This window comes from Pleuronectes platessa, chromosome 4 (genome assembly GCF_947347685.1).
Source record: "Pleuronectes platessa chromosome 4, fPlePla1.1, whole genome shotgun sequence".
Classification (NCBI taxonomy): Eukaryota; Metazoa; Chordata; class Actinopteri; order Pleuronectiformes; family Pleuronectidae; genus Pleuronectes; species Pleuronectes platessa.
The window spans coordinates 20974145-20989795 of record NC_070629.1 but is presented as its reverse complement, the minus strand read 5'-3'; the positions used below and the strand labels follow the sequence as shown (position 1 = coordinate 20989795).

The window sequence follows — 15651 nt, the reverse complement described above, 5'->3', positions numbered from 1 at the left end:
GCTTTAAAAACCTATTGCTAGAGAATAACCCACTAGTTTCCAACCTTCTTCGTCTTCTGACACCTTACAAGAATCACAGTCTGCTGCAGCTTCTTTCCATGTGATGTCCCGAGGCTTGCCCCCTGCTGGCTGCTGGGTTCCTCTGTCTTTTGCAATGTGCAATATTGAATTAGCTTGGACCCCTAAAGAATGTCTGTATTAAACTATGAAATAATCTCCTTATTCGCCTTCCCTCAATGTTTCTCCTCCCTCTCCCTCTCTCAGCAGCAGAATGACAGGTTGGAGGTGGGATCATATCAGATACCATGCAGCGAATCCAGCCTGAGCAGCAATCCAAGTCGCAAACAGAACCTGTCCCGCTGGGTGTCGGAGTACGGCCATGGCGAGTTGACCGGCATATGCCGTTCCACTCGACGCCGCTGGATGCACAACAAAGAGAAAAACAAACCTTAACAACAAACTCACAACAGTTCCTCATAGCAGCAGGATGCATACAAAGAGAAGTATAGAAACCTACTCATTTTGGCAGCATAGTAGGAACATTGGCTGATGTCACCACCCGTGGCTCCGTGGACAGGCAAGCCAGCATCTAAAACATCCTCCTGGATTATTGTTTTTTATAACTTACAATTTTGTCTGCCTGTGTATGCATCTGTATACAGTCAAAACGTTTTTGGGGATTCATGACAGTTTGTGTGTGTATGTTGGGGGGCACCAATTTGAGGGAGCATGTCTGAACATGTCACTGTGCAGCATCAGTTCTCCCATGGAATCGTTTAGAAATGAACTGTCCCTCTCATAATATAAAATCCTCCGAGACCCAAAGAACCCAGTTAACAGGACCTGCAACGGGGGGTTGAACTGGTCGTTTTATTTGTGCCTTTCCAGTGACGGCTTTTGTATTTTCTTTTATACCTGTATGATGTTCCTGTTTGTAACAGGTGACTGTAATTTCATGTGAACACAAATTTTATGTTATACTAGGGATAGTTTTGTGACAGTTACTATTCTGTGTGGCCTATTATTAGCTCCCATATTGATAATTCAGTTTTAAATGTGAAGTGCTGTTTTATGCAGTTAATTGATAAGGGAGATTGCTATGGTCATTATTGGCCTAGTGCCCATATCCATTGAGTTTGTTATACAGGGACTAAATATAGTTTAAATAGCCTAAACATAACTACATCTTATTTCCGGTAGCGAATCATTATTATTTCAACTACATGACTGCTTTGGTTAAATAAATAAATTATTTGTAAATAGTTGCAGTTTGTTATGGACTCCTCATTTCCATTAGTAGACATTATTCAGGTGGTTTAAAGTGAACTTAGGTAAAAGCCGGGTCTTAACAGGGAATTGACTATAGGGCTACATATATATGGACTATTACAATCAATAATATATTGAAATTAATTAAAATAAATCAATTTCTGTACAGAAATGTGTCTGTCTGTTGTGTGCGTGTGTCAAGTTATATACAGCCTATGCCTACCGTGCGCAAAAGCGCTGCTCGCGCCTAGGCTATTTCATTGTTTAGCCTTGGTAGGCTATGTGCGTGGTGCGCCAACTTTTTTATGAGATAGAGACCCCCTTAGAGACATAAAGATAATTCGAACCCTGTGGAGATGAGAACAATACATGAAAACATCTGTACGTGCTCTGCCGCCATGACTCATTGAGGAATCAGAATAGAAGTATTGTGGCATTTATATTTGAAATCAAGCAGAAACAAATAAGGTTAGATTGAAGTAATAATTTGTTCTCTAACTACCATGGATTTATGCTCAGGACATGGGAAGTGTCCAGAGATGCTGTACAACTATTTGCAACAAGATATTGGTTTGTAAAGAACTGGTAGTATCAGAACTTTATGTTGTAACAAAAAAGTAATACTGAGCGAACTTTGTCCATTCTTACATACAAGTCAGCATCCAACTCGAACAACAAGTTGGATGAATTGATGCTGTATTTCAGTGATTTTGTGAAGGAAGCAGCCGTTCACTATCTACACACTGCTCTGCTTAACCAGAGGCATCTCGTGTGCAAAAAGAATATAGCCGGCAGTGTTTTATAAACTATTTGAAGGAGATCAGGGGCGAAACAGTGGTGGTCCACTCTCACAGGTTAGTTATCACTGCTTAAAAGTTGAAAAAATCCCAGAGTCTACTTAAGTCCACTTACTCAATAAGAGTCAATTTGGGGTGTTTTGTCACTGTATAACATTACCATTATCACCATTATAAATAAACTGTTACATTCTTTAACATTCAATTCCATTTATTTACAACAGTAAAACATCTCGTACATGGTTTAGTCTACTCCTGTGGTTACAAAAAACAAAAGAGAAAAGGAATTCCAGAGGTAGAGAAGCAGGTCTGTAACAAATTTTCAAAAGAGAATAAGAGAGTTTGAGAAATTTCATATAGTTTTTTTTATGCAATATAGTTCATCACATTAAGATGGCTCTCTGTCACTGAATATGAGGGTATTTCGGATTGTTCAGACTTTCAATATAGTGGTGTTGAGTCGGTTGTTTTTTTCTCCTTCGACAACAGGTGTATTAAAAAGGTGAGGGAGGGTCCTGTGAGGCTGATGCTTCATATACAGTGAGCCCTCATCATTGTTCAATGTATGTAGATCATGGTTCTACACACTTCCTGAGGCTATTTTAATCAGTATCCTTCACAATAATGTAAGTCAGACATAGAGAATAAACAATCCATGAACATACTCAAGGCCAAAAAAATGTATCGTGATAAAATGCAATCTAAAGAAAGCATAACATTTTAGGAGCACAGGCAAAAATAAATAAACAAAACAAAATAATCTTGGGCATTCATTGAGACTATGCAATGAATGATGAAGATCATCTTCTGCTACAATCAACTACGATCATTCTTGTTTATTCATATATTTATTCATATCATTTTCTATATGTCAGTCTTTTACATAACTGTAGTGTAATGTTACAGTATCAGCCACGTTGGAGAATACTGAGACGAAAAAAGGAACACACGCTTCCTGCTATGTCGACGTGGAACACGTGATCTCATACGCGCACTTCCTGTCCATTTCTGACCAATGAGAAAGAGCACAGGGGGCGGGTTTTGTCACACGACAGCCAATGCCGTGTCACGCTTGCGACGCGTTGCGTAGGATTATCCGGGTGAGCATTTCCGAGGTGAGTGGCTAACGCTGACTGAAACAATGAAATAAGAAATGTACATGTTTGACGTTACTTTAACTCGTATGAACACGAATGAGACGATAAAACACGGATACGCTGAAAATACACACGTTAGAAATCACAAGTGGCGTTTTGACTTTAGAATGTGAAGAATAGCCAGCTAGCTAGTTAGCATCAAGCTAATTACATGTCTCTGGTATCGATGTCCGGTATGGCTATGTCCCCATTTTTGCCTGTTCAACAGCTGACGTGTTCATTCAATTTCCGTGTCCGTTCACGTTTATCTCGGCAGGTCCGTGTAGGTTTTTTATTTTGGAAGCTGTCGGCTCTAAGTGTCCAGGATGTGCGGATCCTTCCGGGTGCTGCTGCAGGTGCTGTGCGCCCTGCTGCCGTGGGGCTGGGTGCTGGGCTCCGAGCTCACGTTCGAGCTGCCGGATAACGCCAAGCAGTGTTTCTACGAGGACATCATCATCGGCACCAAGTGTACACTGGAGTTTCAGGTACGTGGGTCTCATTGTGCAGCCCTTACCATTAGCCCCCTGTGTCGTAGTAATGTTTCAAGGCTTTGAACACAGCCCCCACTGTCCCGTTGGAGACAAAACCCACTGTACAAGAGATCAAGTAACATATGTCATCAAAATATATTGGGTAAACGCTTCAAAGGTGGAACTACAGATGCAGGGATCCACCTTGTAGCCAAATGTGGAAGATTCAGATACATATTTTGATTAAGAGAATCTGTGAGTAATGATACAGGAGACATAATTTGGCTTTAGTCTATTAATTTATATTATTGGAAATTTCCCGGAACAGGGTGACATATCCACTGAGTTGGATTATTGTTTTTACAACAGTTCTATTAAAGAAGTTTATATTCAAGCATTGGGAAATCGACACGCCCTCATAATGGAACGTCATCATACTGTAGGGGAGGTGCGTAATTTCACCATGGCAACATTATAATTTTGTGGAAACAGTGTAAAAAACGGTATGCCTGATGAAATATCCGTTGGGTAAGGATAAACTATGCTGGTACTTGATAGATTGAATTGGTATATTGTTTCTTCTATATAATGCAAACATATGTTTAATTATATGTAGCCTATTTAATTAAAATGACCAGACTTGAAGATATTGTAAAATGTGTATCATATGCTTTGCATCAAATGTATTGTGAGTATAATGATAAATCTTAAAGTCTAAAAAAAGATAGGATACATATATATTGTCCACCCCTCTTCTTTGTATGTTTATGAGTAAAATATAAAAAAACATCGCGTTATTATGTTACTTAATAAATGGTTCCCTCTGGCATTATGTCTTCCCAGGTGGTGACGGGTGGTCACTATGATGTGGACTGTCGTTTGGAGGACCCAGAGGGCAACACACTGTACAAGGAGATGAAGAAGCAATATGACAGCTTTACCTTCACAGCATCCAAGAATGGCACCTATAAGTTCTGCTTCAGTAATGAGTTCTCCACCTTCACGCACAAGACCGTTTATTTTGACTTCCAGGTCGGCGATGATCCCCCACTGTTCCCAAATGAGAACAGAGTCACAGCTCTTACCCAGGTGAGGTTGTGTGTGTGCAGATATGTATACATATGTTTTTGTGTGTAAGCTAGGGAAACTAACACTTTACATAAAACTAACATAAGACAAAATCGGATCTTATTTTACACAAAAAGAATGGGCTTGTTTTCTAGACAGCAAGTGGTGCAACATGAGATGATAAACCTCTCCACATCTGGATTTAATCAAACCTGTTAGGGCAGGAGAACTTGAAATCCTTGTCATATTTTTGACGACACGAAATTCCCAGCATAACTCCAACCAACTTAACTTTAAAAGAGGTTTAACAGGCTGCAATTACTCATGGTGGACATGAAACTACATCCACCAATAAATTAATATTTTTGATCAATAATCTCAAAACACGTATGATTTCCGACTTAAAGTTCATTCATTGACAAGTTGGGGGATGTTATTTATCTTGTTCCATAAATCCCTCCCACTTTTACTTTATTGTTGATTTTTAGCCACAGTCTAAATATCATATATTTGTCTTGGCTTCTCTTTTTTTGATAATTTCTAGATGGAATCAGCCTGTGTGTCCATCCACGAGGCCCTGAAGTCAGTCATTGACTACCAGACACATTTCCGCCTCCGTGAGGCTCAGGGCCGCAGTCGGGCAGAGGACCTCAACACTCGTGTTGCATTCTGGTCCATCGGAGAGGCCATTATCCTTCTGGTGGTCAGCATCAGCCAGGTGGTCCTGCTGAGAAGCTTCTTCTCCGACAGGAAAACCACTACAACACGCGTCGGATCATAACAGTGTCTCAGAGCTCTCGGATTCTATTAATCTTTCTTTACCTGGGCTTGTGTGCATAGAGTTGGTTAGAATAGCAGTGCTGATCTGAGATCGGATCATATCAAACTGCAAGGTCATACAATCTGACACGTCATCCACATTCAGCACCGCTGTCCTTACCAACTTTATGCAAATAAGTCTTGAACAAGAAGGTTATGTGGTTAAAAATGTTTTCGAGGCGATAAAGACAAAACATGAAGAAAGGCATGATTGTGTTGCTTGTAAATATCTGGATTTGAGGCAGTTCAAGCACCTGGTCATATAGTTAAAGCAAACTTTACATACTTTGAATATTTGAATTTATTTCTAAATGTGTTTTTGTTTTAATTGTGTCCTTTTGCCCCCTGTTATCTCGTACCCTATCTCCGTGATCTGTTCCATTTTTCAGCCCAAACTTTGCACTGAAATAATCAAGGGAGTGGAAGTTGTTGTAACTTAATTAACTCAAAATGTTGGGGTGTTGTGGATTTCTTTCTTTATCTGCAAAACATTGGGTCTTTAAAGCCACAGCAAAGCAAAGATTGCATTTGGTTATGAAAAAAAGTGTTAAACTTTTTCATTGTTTATTAAAGCTCACTGAATTACGTTAGAAAAAATATTCTTTGTGTTTGCTTTTATCGGCTTTGGCATTTTAAGTAAGTTATTTGAAGGGAGTTTGCTGTACATAGAGTAAGTCCTCCTTTAATTTAATACAAGCTTGAAGCACAAAACGGTTTGTACTTGGGTTTTTTTTTACACATCATTGTTAAGTCATGCTTCAGTTTGACCTCACTTTGGTGAATCATCACTGTTCTCATTATACATATTTGTTGGGGGGAAACCTCTAGTACGATTATTGTGTTTGAAAATTAAACATTTTGTGTGCTTATAGACATGTTTTCTTTATTCCAACAGTTTTAAATACACCAACGTTGTCTTTCACTGGTTCCCTCCCAATATTATATCTAGTACTGCCTTTGTTGTTTAAAGAGCAACAACTGTTGTATGTGTTGGGCTGGTAGGCTCAGTTTTTATGAAGTACTACTAAAGTTCATTCTAGTACCTTTGAGTTGAAGTTGTATTTTGAGATGATCACTCACCAACTATTGAGTGATTTTCCAAAAGAAAAAGGATGGGAGATTTAAACGGAGTCAATGTAATGTCTAATGTAACTTACATGTCTTGTTCCTACTTTTCTACTATTATTTGTCTATTCTGTGTCAACTGATTCAATCCCTAATATTAATACTAAATATTCAGAAAATGCAAGTTTCCTGTTTCTTAATATTTTCATTTAACATTAAGCATGTAGAAAGTACTACATATATTAGTGGACAACTTCAGCCTGGTGCTGCCACTTTGTCTCACTATTCAATTATTTAGTCCTTAGACACAGACATAGCTGAAACATGAGTTTAATCTGGCCATTTTGAAGATCTGCAAGTATTGTTGCATTACGAAACATCTGTGAATGTGTAAGAGTCCAGATCCCCTCTTGAAGAATAGAGCTGAAAGACAATATCGAAGTTGTAATGTTAGATAAATGTTTCTACACCCAATCAACTGAAAGATACCAAGACGTAATACTTTATTAAACCTAAACTAGCGGTGTATCTCGGTCAGAACGGATTCCAGAGACCACAAACTGATTAAAATAAGTATTAACCATTTATCATACATATAATCTTTATTCTAGATTGGCTTTGCTTCGACTTGTCTTTCCCTCACGACATGTTTCTACTCTGTTTTGGCACATTTCATTATAGGTTTGTGCACTTTTTGGGGTCATTTTAGACTCAAAATCAGTTCTGAGGCATTCTGTTTAATTGTTTAGTTATTAGGATGGCTGCTATAACATCAGGATGTGCATTTATTCAACCACCATCAATAAACACTTTTATTCCAGTGAAGGGCGAAATGTCCGGATGCTTTTCACGCTTCTAACCTGTAGGGAGTGATATAACCAAGGCCATCACAGTCAATGATGTGGACATGCATCATTTTAGACTATGCTTTACCTAGAGATACATAGGAATTATAAAATACTTTTATTCAAATCTCTTATTTTGCGGTGTGTACATTTTCCACACAGGAAAAGTCCTGCGGGGACAGAGAGGAGCCGTTCATGTTTTTGTTGTGTTTTGATTGGTTACGTATCAGTAACCCCGCTCTGTGATTGGCTGTTGACCCGTCAATCACGCGCCGTAGTGGAGAAAACAGACTGTGTTGCGTTTGTGATTTGACAGAAACCGAGTCGTGATCGTCCGGTGGAGTCGTGGGTGGACGAACCTTCCCTATTTACCTTCCTCTTCACCGCGATTACCCGCCGTCAGCCCCCGCCGCCTGGCCCCAGTTGACGGCTGTTGGTAGCAGTTTTCTGTCCGTTGGTTGTCGACGTGGTGGGTGAAGTAACAACGGCCCGGATCCCGAAGGAGAGAGGGGGTTCCCCGAGCCGAACACCGAGCGTCGTCTCCCAGGCTAAAGCTAGCAGCAGCAGCCTAGCGGGTGGGGGTGGATTCCTTACGTGTCGGCCCTCGGGAAGTGAACAGTAAAAGCGTCCGAGGAGGATGTCGTGGAGCCATGACAAGCGCAGGAGGCCGGTGTGATGGGGGAGAGCTCGTCGGAGGGGAAGACGTGTCGGCAGAAGAGTTTCTCTCAAAACGGTTTGACGTGTAAAAGTGGTTCGAGCTAAGCGGAGCTAGGCAGCTAGCTACACGGATCGAGGAAGTTGAATAGCCAGCTTGCTAGCTCGGCGACAAATGTGTGGCTGGACACTAAAGCGCCAGAGTGAGTGATTTATCCACACGACAGGTGGCTCGTGTGTTTCTTTTATTTAAAAGCTGGAGTGTAAATGTAAACCTAGCGAATTGCCGCTGGATTTTAACCCAAACGTGACGGTTAGCTTAGGAAGTCAGTGCCTGGTGTAAACAAAGGGTCCCGAGCTCCACCTGCTGTGTGCGGCGCTCCAGGTAGCCCCCGCAGATCGGGTCTGGGACATCACCGTCTGTCCGTTGGTCAGTGAGACGAACTCGCAGACATGGATTTAAAGACGGCGGTGTTTAACGCAGCCAGGGACGGTAAGCTCCGGCTGCTCCAGAAACTCTTGGAGAACAAAGATGGACACGAGGTGACAAAGTTGATGGGCGAGAAGACGAACGGGGCCACGCCGCTCCTGATGGCCTCCCGCTACGGCCACCTGGACCTGGTGGAGTACCTGCTGGAGTGCTGCTGCGCTCCCGTGGAGGCCGGCGGCTCCGTGAACTTTGACGGGGAGACAATCGAGGGGGCCCCGCCGCTCTGGGCTGCCTCGGCGGCCGGTCACCTGAAGGTTGTCCAGTCCCTGCTGGGGCACGGGGCTTCTGTCAACAGCACCACCCTGACCAACTCCACACCCCTGAGGGCAGCCTGCTTCGACGGTCACCTGGACATTGTGAAGTACCTGGTGGAGCACAAAGCCGACCTGGAGGTAGCCAACAGACACGGCCACACGTGTCTCATGATCTCCTGCTACAAGGGCCACTGGGAGATAGCGCAGTACCTGCTGGAGAAAGGCGCAGATGTCAACAGGAAAAGTGTAAAAGGTGAGTGGGCAGCGCACACACAGGAACAAGCAACTGACACATGCTGATCTCTGACCATGACATAAGAAACTGATTGATGGTGTAGATGTGTACATATCAAAGTTTAAACGCAGTAATGTTGTAAGACAAATGGCAGTTTATATTTTAAACAGCCTAATACCCACATACATCACAGGGGATTACATACTGAGATCCAAATGCATTCTTGGCTTTAACCAGCAGGGAAGTACACCATGAGATAATAACTCAATCATTTGCATGCTCCCTTTCCATTTGGAATGACTCAATGGAAGGTGTTGAAGCCTAGACTGTCTGAAAGATCAGTGTCCATCATATTTTACAATATTGACTTATAAGATCAAAGATTGCTTGAGAAGAACTTAATCTTTTTAATAGTAGATTTAAAAAGTGAACATTTTTTAAGAACTTATTGAAACGTCTTGAACCATAGTCCACTTTTCTCACCTTTTTATTGCCAGGTAAACCCCCTTTGACTACATTCACTCAACCAATGTCCAAAACACTTAAGTCAAGGCACATGGTTCTCCTGACTAGTAGACGAGCAGGAGTTGGTTGCACAAACCAATGCTCGTGCCTGCAAGCAGACTTGACGGCATCATTATGTGTGATGCTGTAGCGGGAAGGGTTCTTTCCAGCCCATCCTTAAAATTGTTGCTATTCCAGTATCTGTTTAACAACAGGAGGGAGAGAATGATAAATTATATATGAGGTGGCCATTTTCCAAAAACAAAGAAGCAAGACATACAAGTCTGAAGAGTCACAGCTGATCGGATGTTTAAAAATAAATGAGCTGGAGTCAGCTTATTTTCCTCACCAGATGAATCAACACTTCCCAATTTCTTCAGCACAAGATCTACCAGTGAGGTGCCCTGCTCTCATATTTAGTATTAAGCCTAACCCTATCCTGGAAATGTTTTTTTGAACTCGTTTAGCACCCTATCTCACCTTGTTAAAGAAGAACATTTCCTAAATCTGCCCATTTATCCAGATATGTTCCTAAATGGCATTGGTTAAATTGGGTCATGCTCCACCTCTCCACAAAATGTCATGGAAATCAGTCAAGTAGAATTCGAGTAGTCCTGCTTAATATCTTGTGTCAACTAAACAAATAATAACTTCCTTGTCAGAAGTAATAAATATTGAAACATAAACTTTATAATCATGTGTCCATTTGGACCTATTTAGCCAAACAAAGCCCAAAACAATGTTGAACCATCTTATCTTATCAGTCTAACTCAGACTAGAGTAATGGCAAAGCAGCATGACAAACATTTTCCAGTCACTAGAGAATATCTTTATACACTAGATCGGTGGGTCAGGATGGACATGAATTGTTAATACACGTTGACTTTGATTTCATTTTTAGATTAATAGAATCAATTCGGGCTCTCCTGGAACATGTACATATGTTTAATAACTCTTTTAACTTCAGGAGGAACCATATCTGGAAACATTTAGTTTACATGGAGTTCTGAGGCTGTGCAAGAAGTAGGGTCAGCAACACAAGCTTGATCTTGTGAATTCAGTTGACAAATTAAATGCATGTCCTTCAGCTATCTGCGATTGAATTGTGTACTCGCAGTGCGTTGTCTGGATACATAAAAAGCAACAGATTATGTGGAGAGGAAAGATTAACAAAAGGGAAATTATAAATCATTGTACAGATTTTTGGCACTACATTGGCCCCAGTTTGCATCGGTTGAGCCAAGATCTACTGGAAAGATTCCTTTCATTGGGCTCATTCAAAGTTTAGCTGGAGCTATAGACAACATGATCTGCACACAAGTGGCTCGGTGGGCTCATCCACAGTAAGCCTGGTGTCAGCTGATCTGCGTTTTGAACACCTTCAAAGTAAAAGGGCAGTGAATAGTTGCACTTGTGTAACCCTGTGTACAGCTTTATTTAGAAACGGTAATGAAACTTCAGATTCCTCAAATTAGACTCTCGAATTTTGTATGGCGTGTGATGAATCCCCAATACAGCTTTATTTTCTCTCTTTATAAAAGGGCTGTGTGTTTGTTTGATGACTGAAAGCAAAGTACTCAATGACCTCTTTCTCTGGCAAACATCAGTACAAATTATCTGCACGTCTTTTAGAGCTGTCTTTACATGTTCTCTGCTCGCTACACATGTAGCTGAACTGTTGCCAATAACATTTACCCCAAAAGTATTTGATCAAGGTAATGTTAAAAATAGGCCCAGCATTTAATGACTTTATTTGCCCCTGAATTCCAGCTTATCTCTATCATCTGTGCCTTTTTGAAAAAGAAAACTATTATAAGATGTGTGTGTTCTCTCTGTTCACAGGCAACACAGCACTTCATGACTGTGCAGAGTCGGGCAGTCTAGAGATCATGCAGATGTTGCTTCAGTTTGGAGCTTCTATGGAGCAGGATGGCTACGGCATGACACCCCTTCTATCCGCCAGTGTCACAGGACACACTAACATCGTAGACTACCTGACAACGCATCAGCAGGTGCGGCTTTGTGACCATTTATAAAATGAATTCTTCGGCATAGATTACTATAATGTTTCAAATCTTGAATATTTAACCAGAAGAAATATGAGGAAATAATCTTCTCCTCTCTGCAGACAAGGCACACGGAACGCATTGATGCCCTGGAGCTCTTGGGAGCCACGTTTGTGGACAAAAAGAGAGATCTGCTTGGAGCTTTGAAATACTGGAAGAGAGCCATGGACCTCAGGTGCATGGACAGTAACATCATTGTCCATAAACCAGAACCCAAGCAGCTGATCATGGCGTACGACTATGCCAGGGAGGTGAGTCTGTCTTTTCATTTTTTTCTGCACTCTATTTAAGTCTCTAGAAAAAAGACAGTAGGACAGATTCCAATGGGGTGACTGCGTTCAATTGACGGTGCAGGGAAAACCTTGGAAGTTGCGATCTTCAGCGACTGAGAAGCGGGCCACAAAATTGTGCATTTCGCTTTTGAAGGGACAGAACCAGGATAAATGCTTTTAGGGCCATGTTGCTTTTGAAGACATGTATTTCAGGCACAGAAAACGGACACCGTGCATTACCGCAGCCCTCCCAATTCATGGCTTGGTTTTGTTGGCTGCTGAAAAATCTGTCTTCATTGAATATACATGGGAAATCTCCCTGAATGTCTCCATCCTTTAATCGTCTTCTCTAGGTCACTAATGGAGAAGAGCTGGACGGGCTGATATCTGACCCGGATGAGATGCGAATGCAGGCTCTGCTCATCCGTGAGAGAATCCTCGGCCCACAACATCCAGACACATCCTACTACATCCGTTACCGAGGCGCTGTCTACGCTGACTCTGGGAACTTTGAGCGCTGCATCAATCTGTGGAAATATGCGCTGGACATGCAGCAGAGCAACCTGGACCCCCTCAGCCCCATGACGGCCTCCAGCCTGCTGTCGTTCGCTGAGCTCTTCTCGTTCATGCTACAGGACAGGGCCAAGGGGCTGCTGTGGACTTCGGTGTCATTCGAGGACTTAATGGGGATCCTGTCCAAGAGTGTGTTGGAAATTGAGCGGGCAGTGAGACAAAATGGACCGATGCCTCCTGACCCTGCCCAGCTCAGCAAGGCCCTGTCAATCATACTGCACCTCATTTGTCTTTTGGAGAAGGTGCCTTGTAGTGCGGAGCAGGACCACTTCAAGAAGGAAACCATTTATAAGTGAGTTTCTCTTAAAATTACTTGCATTAAATTATGTGTGTAATATAAGAGTTTAGGGGGAGGGTAAACTAGTATGTTGGTGATTTTCTTTGACGTCACATTCTTAGTATCTGCTTTGGTAATGTGAACCTGTGCCAGTCAAGGTCTCATATTTACAGATGTCGATTTAACCAAACCCTACTGCCTGCCTCTGCCACAGGCCTTTTGTGAGTTTGTCAAATAATCTCGTATGTAAATATGGCAGTGTCGTAGTTCTCCCATACCTCCTCGTCATCTGGAAAATTGTCTTGCACTCACCTGTGCTGTTACATGATGTAGCTTTGTTAACTCTTCTAAATGAAACATCATTTCTCCATATCTTCAGATTCCTGAAGCTCCAGCCATGTGGTAAGAACGGCTACAGTCCACTTCACCTGGCCGTCGACCGCAACACCACCTGCGTGGGCCGCTACCCTGTCTGCAAGTTCCCCTCCCTCACTGTCGCCTCCATCCTTCTCGAGTGCGGGGCTGATGTTAACAGCCGAGATGAGGATGACAACAGGTCTGTTTTAGTTTTTTTAATCTTATATATGTATCACTGCTGCTTTATTCGCTTATGGTTTTAGGCTTTAGCTGAATTTATCGTTAAAACAAGAACGTGGTTGTATATTTCTGATGTCTTTTAAACCGAGAAGGTAAATGGAAATAAAGAGAGAATACTATCAAAACATTCAGATCAGTCTATGTGGACATATTCATTGTTCAGGATAAGCATCTAATATCTATGCCCCCCTCCAGCCCCCTCCACATAGCTGCATCCAATGGTCACCCCGACATCATGAACCTGCTCGTTTCCTGCGGGACTCACTTCGACAGCACCAACGCCTTCCAGCAAACGGCCTGTGACCTCCTGGACGAAAAGGAGCTGGCCAGGAATGTCATCCAGCCCATAAACCACACCACGCTGCAGTGCCTAGCCGCCAGGGCCATTGTCAAGCACGGCCTCGTCTACCGGGGAAACATCCCAGAGAAACTAGAGGCCTTCGTCTTGCTCCACAGATAATGATCGTGAAAGGGGTGGGGGGGTGAAAAGAAGAGGAGCTGTGATAACATCGAGTGGAAAGGACAAAACGGACGAGCATTACGGTTCAACACCTGATCCACTCTCTGTTCAAGGAGCTGAACAATTTCATTTAGTAAGTTAAGGCCTTGGGAGAGAATGAACTTCACCGTCTCTGTGCACAAAGACGTCCTCATTCAACTGGGACGATCTTTTAAAAAAAAAAAAAAAATACGTTTGGCGTAAACGGAAGGAGTGAGTGACGCTTTCCTCCACTGCTGTTTCATGGAACCCCAGCTCTGAGATGTGTAAGAATTGGATTGCAACATGGACAAATATCGTTGTATATCTGGATGAACCGAGCAAAGGGTTTATGTATTTTTGCTTTATAAAACATGGATTTTTTTTTTTTGCATATTCCACAATTCTATTTATTGAATGAAACTTGAGAGATTTTTCTCCATACTGGCTCTAAACCCAGTCTCAACCTTGCCTGTTTCTCTCTTCTCAAAGCAAGATTGAGGCGTTTCTTCATATGCTGGGACTTCAGGTTATATACATTTTTTTTTTTTTTTTTTTTTGTTGGTTTGTCCCATCACTGTTGCCAACAGTCATGGGCCCTCCCTCAGTCATCATTGGGTTTAAAATTGTTAACATTTTTTTTGTACTTATTGTCATGCAAATCTGGTTATGCCACGATGGGTTGTGGATTCTGAACTTGTTGTTCCCACCTCAGTGTATAAAAAAAAGCTTTACGAGAAGGGTTTGTGTGTGTGTGAACACCGTAAGTGCTTTATTCTTCCTATGCACAGGCTAGGCTGTTGGAAAGAGAGACTGTTGTATTCTGTGCCGGCACTTGTCTGTGCAATATCTCTCATGAGTTTTTGTGTTTACCTCATTGCTGCCGTTTCCTTCAGTATCTCTCGCGTACTTAAGTGGCGGGGGATACAAAACCATTGAACTGATTGTTGAAGAGCGAATGATTTTGTGTGTGACTGGGTGTGCCACAAGGCAGGCTTCTTGTATGTGGAGTGTTTTTTGAGCTTACAAAAACTATTGAGGACAAGAGTTTGGTGAAGTGGCACTCATGGAGATTCCATAATGCACGACTGCCACTATACACCGCTGCGGCCAAACTAACTGTCTACAACCCGCTGAAATTGTGCAGGCCTGTACAAAGACGTGACCTCTTCGTTCATACATGGCCGACCTTTTTTAAATGCCATCCTTCTTTTAATCAAATTGGAAAATATCTGGGTAGGTTACCAACGTTTGCCCACTGCATGTGCAGCTGCAGCATTATCGACTGACCAACCAACCATTGCAGAAAAACCTTTCACAAGAACTCCTAGACGCCGACCTCGACTAGAGCAAGGCCTGTTCTGCTTTTGTACAACTGTCGTCCAATTGTATGAGCTGTGAAGACATGGATGAGTGGGAGGATGTGTCCATGTACAGAATAGTAAAGCTTTGTGAATTATCATGTTTGCACATTAGCTGTAGATGTGTGGGATGAGAGAAAAAAGGGCTTTTCATAACACGTAGGATTTCATATTGCAGTTTATTTAACCTGACAGTTTAAAACCAGATATAGAAAATGTATGAGGACTCCCAGGGCAACTTGATTTGAATCTGCACTTTACTACAGCGGAGTTTAAGATTTGATATGGCATTAATCAAGTTCATGTCTTAATAACCAATTTGACAATAAACCCATGTTGCACTTGCCTCCTTGTCCATATGTCTTTTTTCCTCCTTATTCTGTCAATTTGTGTTAGTTCTGTTGATGGAGTTTTAACAAAA

General features: G+C 42.0%; 2 protein-coding genes across 2 annotated transcripts; both read left to right on the top strand.

Annotated features, from left to right (window-relative positions):
- The first annotated feature begins 3109 nt into the window (after window positions 1-3109).
- tmed7 (transmembrane p24 trafficking protein 7) lies at window positions 3110-6430 on the top strand. The gene is made up of 4 exons (XM_053421482.1): window positions 3110-3181; window positions 3480-3687; window positions 4516-4761; window positions 5285-6430. The coding sequence occupies exons 2-4, from the start codon at window positions 3529-3531 to the stop codon at window positions 5519-5521; spliced, it is 642 nt and encodes a 213-aa protein (XP_053277457.1). The 5' UTR covers window positions 3110-3181; window positions 3480-3528; the 3' UTR covers window positions 5522-6430.
- A 1353-nt stretch (window positions 6431-7783) lies between these two features.
- On the top strand, window positions 7784-15575 carry fem1c (fem-1 homolog c). Its single transcript, XM_053421464.1, has 6 exons — window positions 7784-9120; window positions 11449-11618; window positions 11735-11923; window positions 12298-12809; window positions 13174-13350; window positions 13587-15575. Exons 1-6 carry the CDS (start codon window positions 8577-8579, stop codon window positions 13849-13851), a joined length of 1857 nt encoding a protein of 618 aa, XP_053277439.1. The 5' UTR covers window positions 7784-8576; the 3' UTR covers window positions 13852-15575.
- Window positions 15576-15651: the final 76 nt, after the last annotated feature.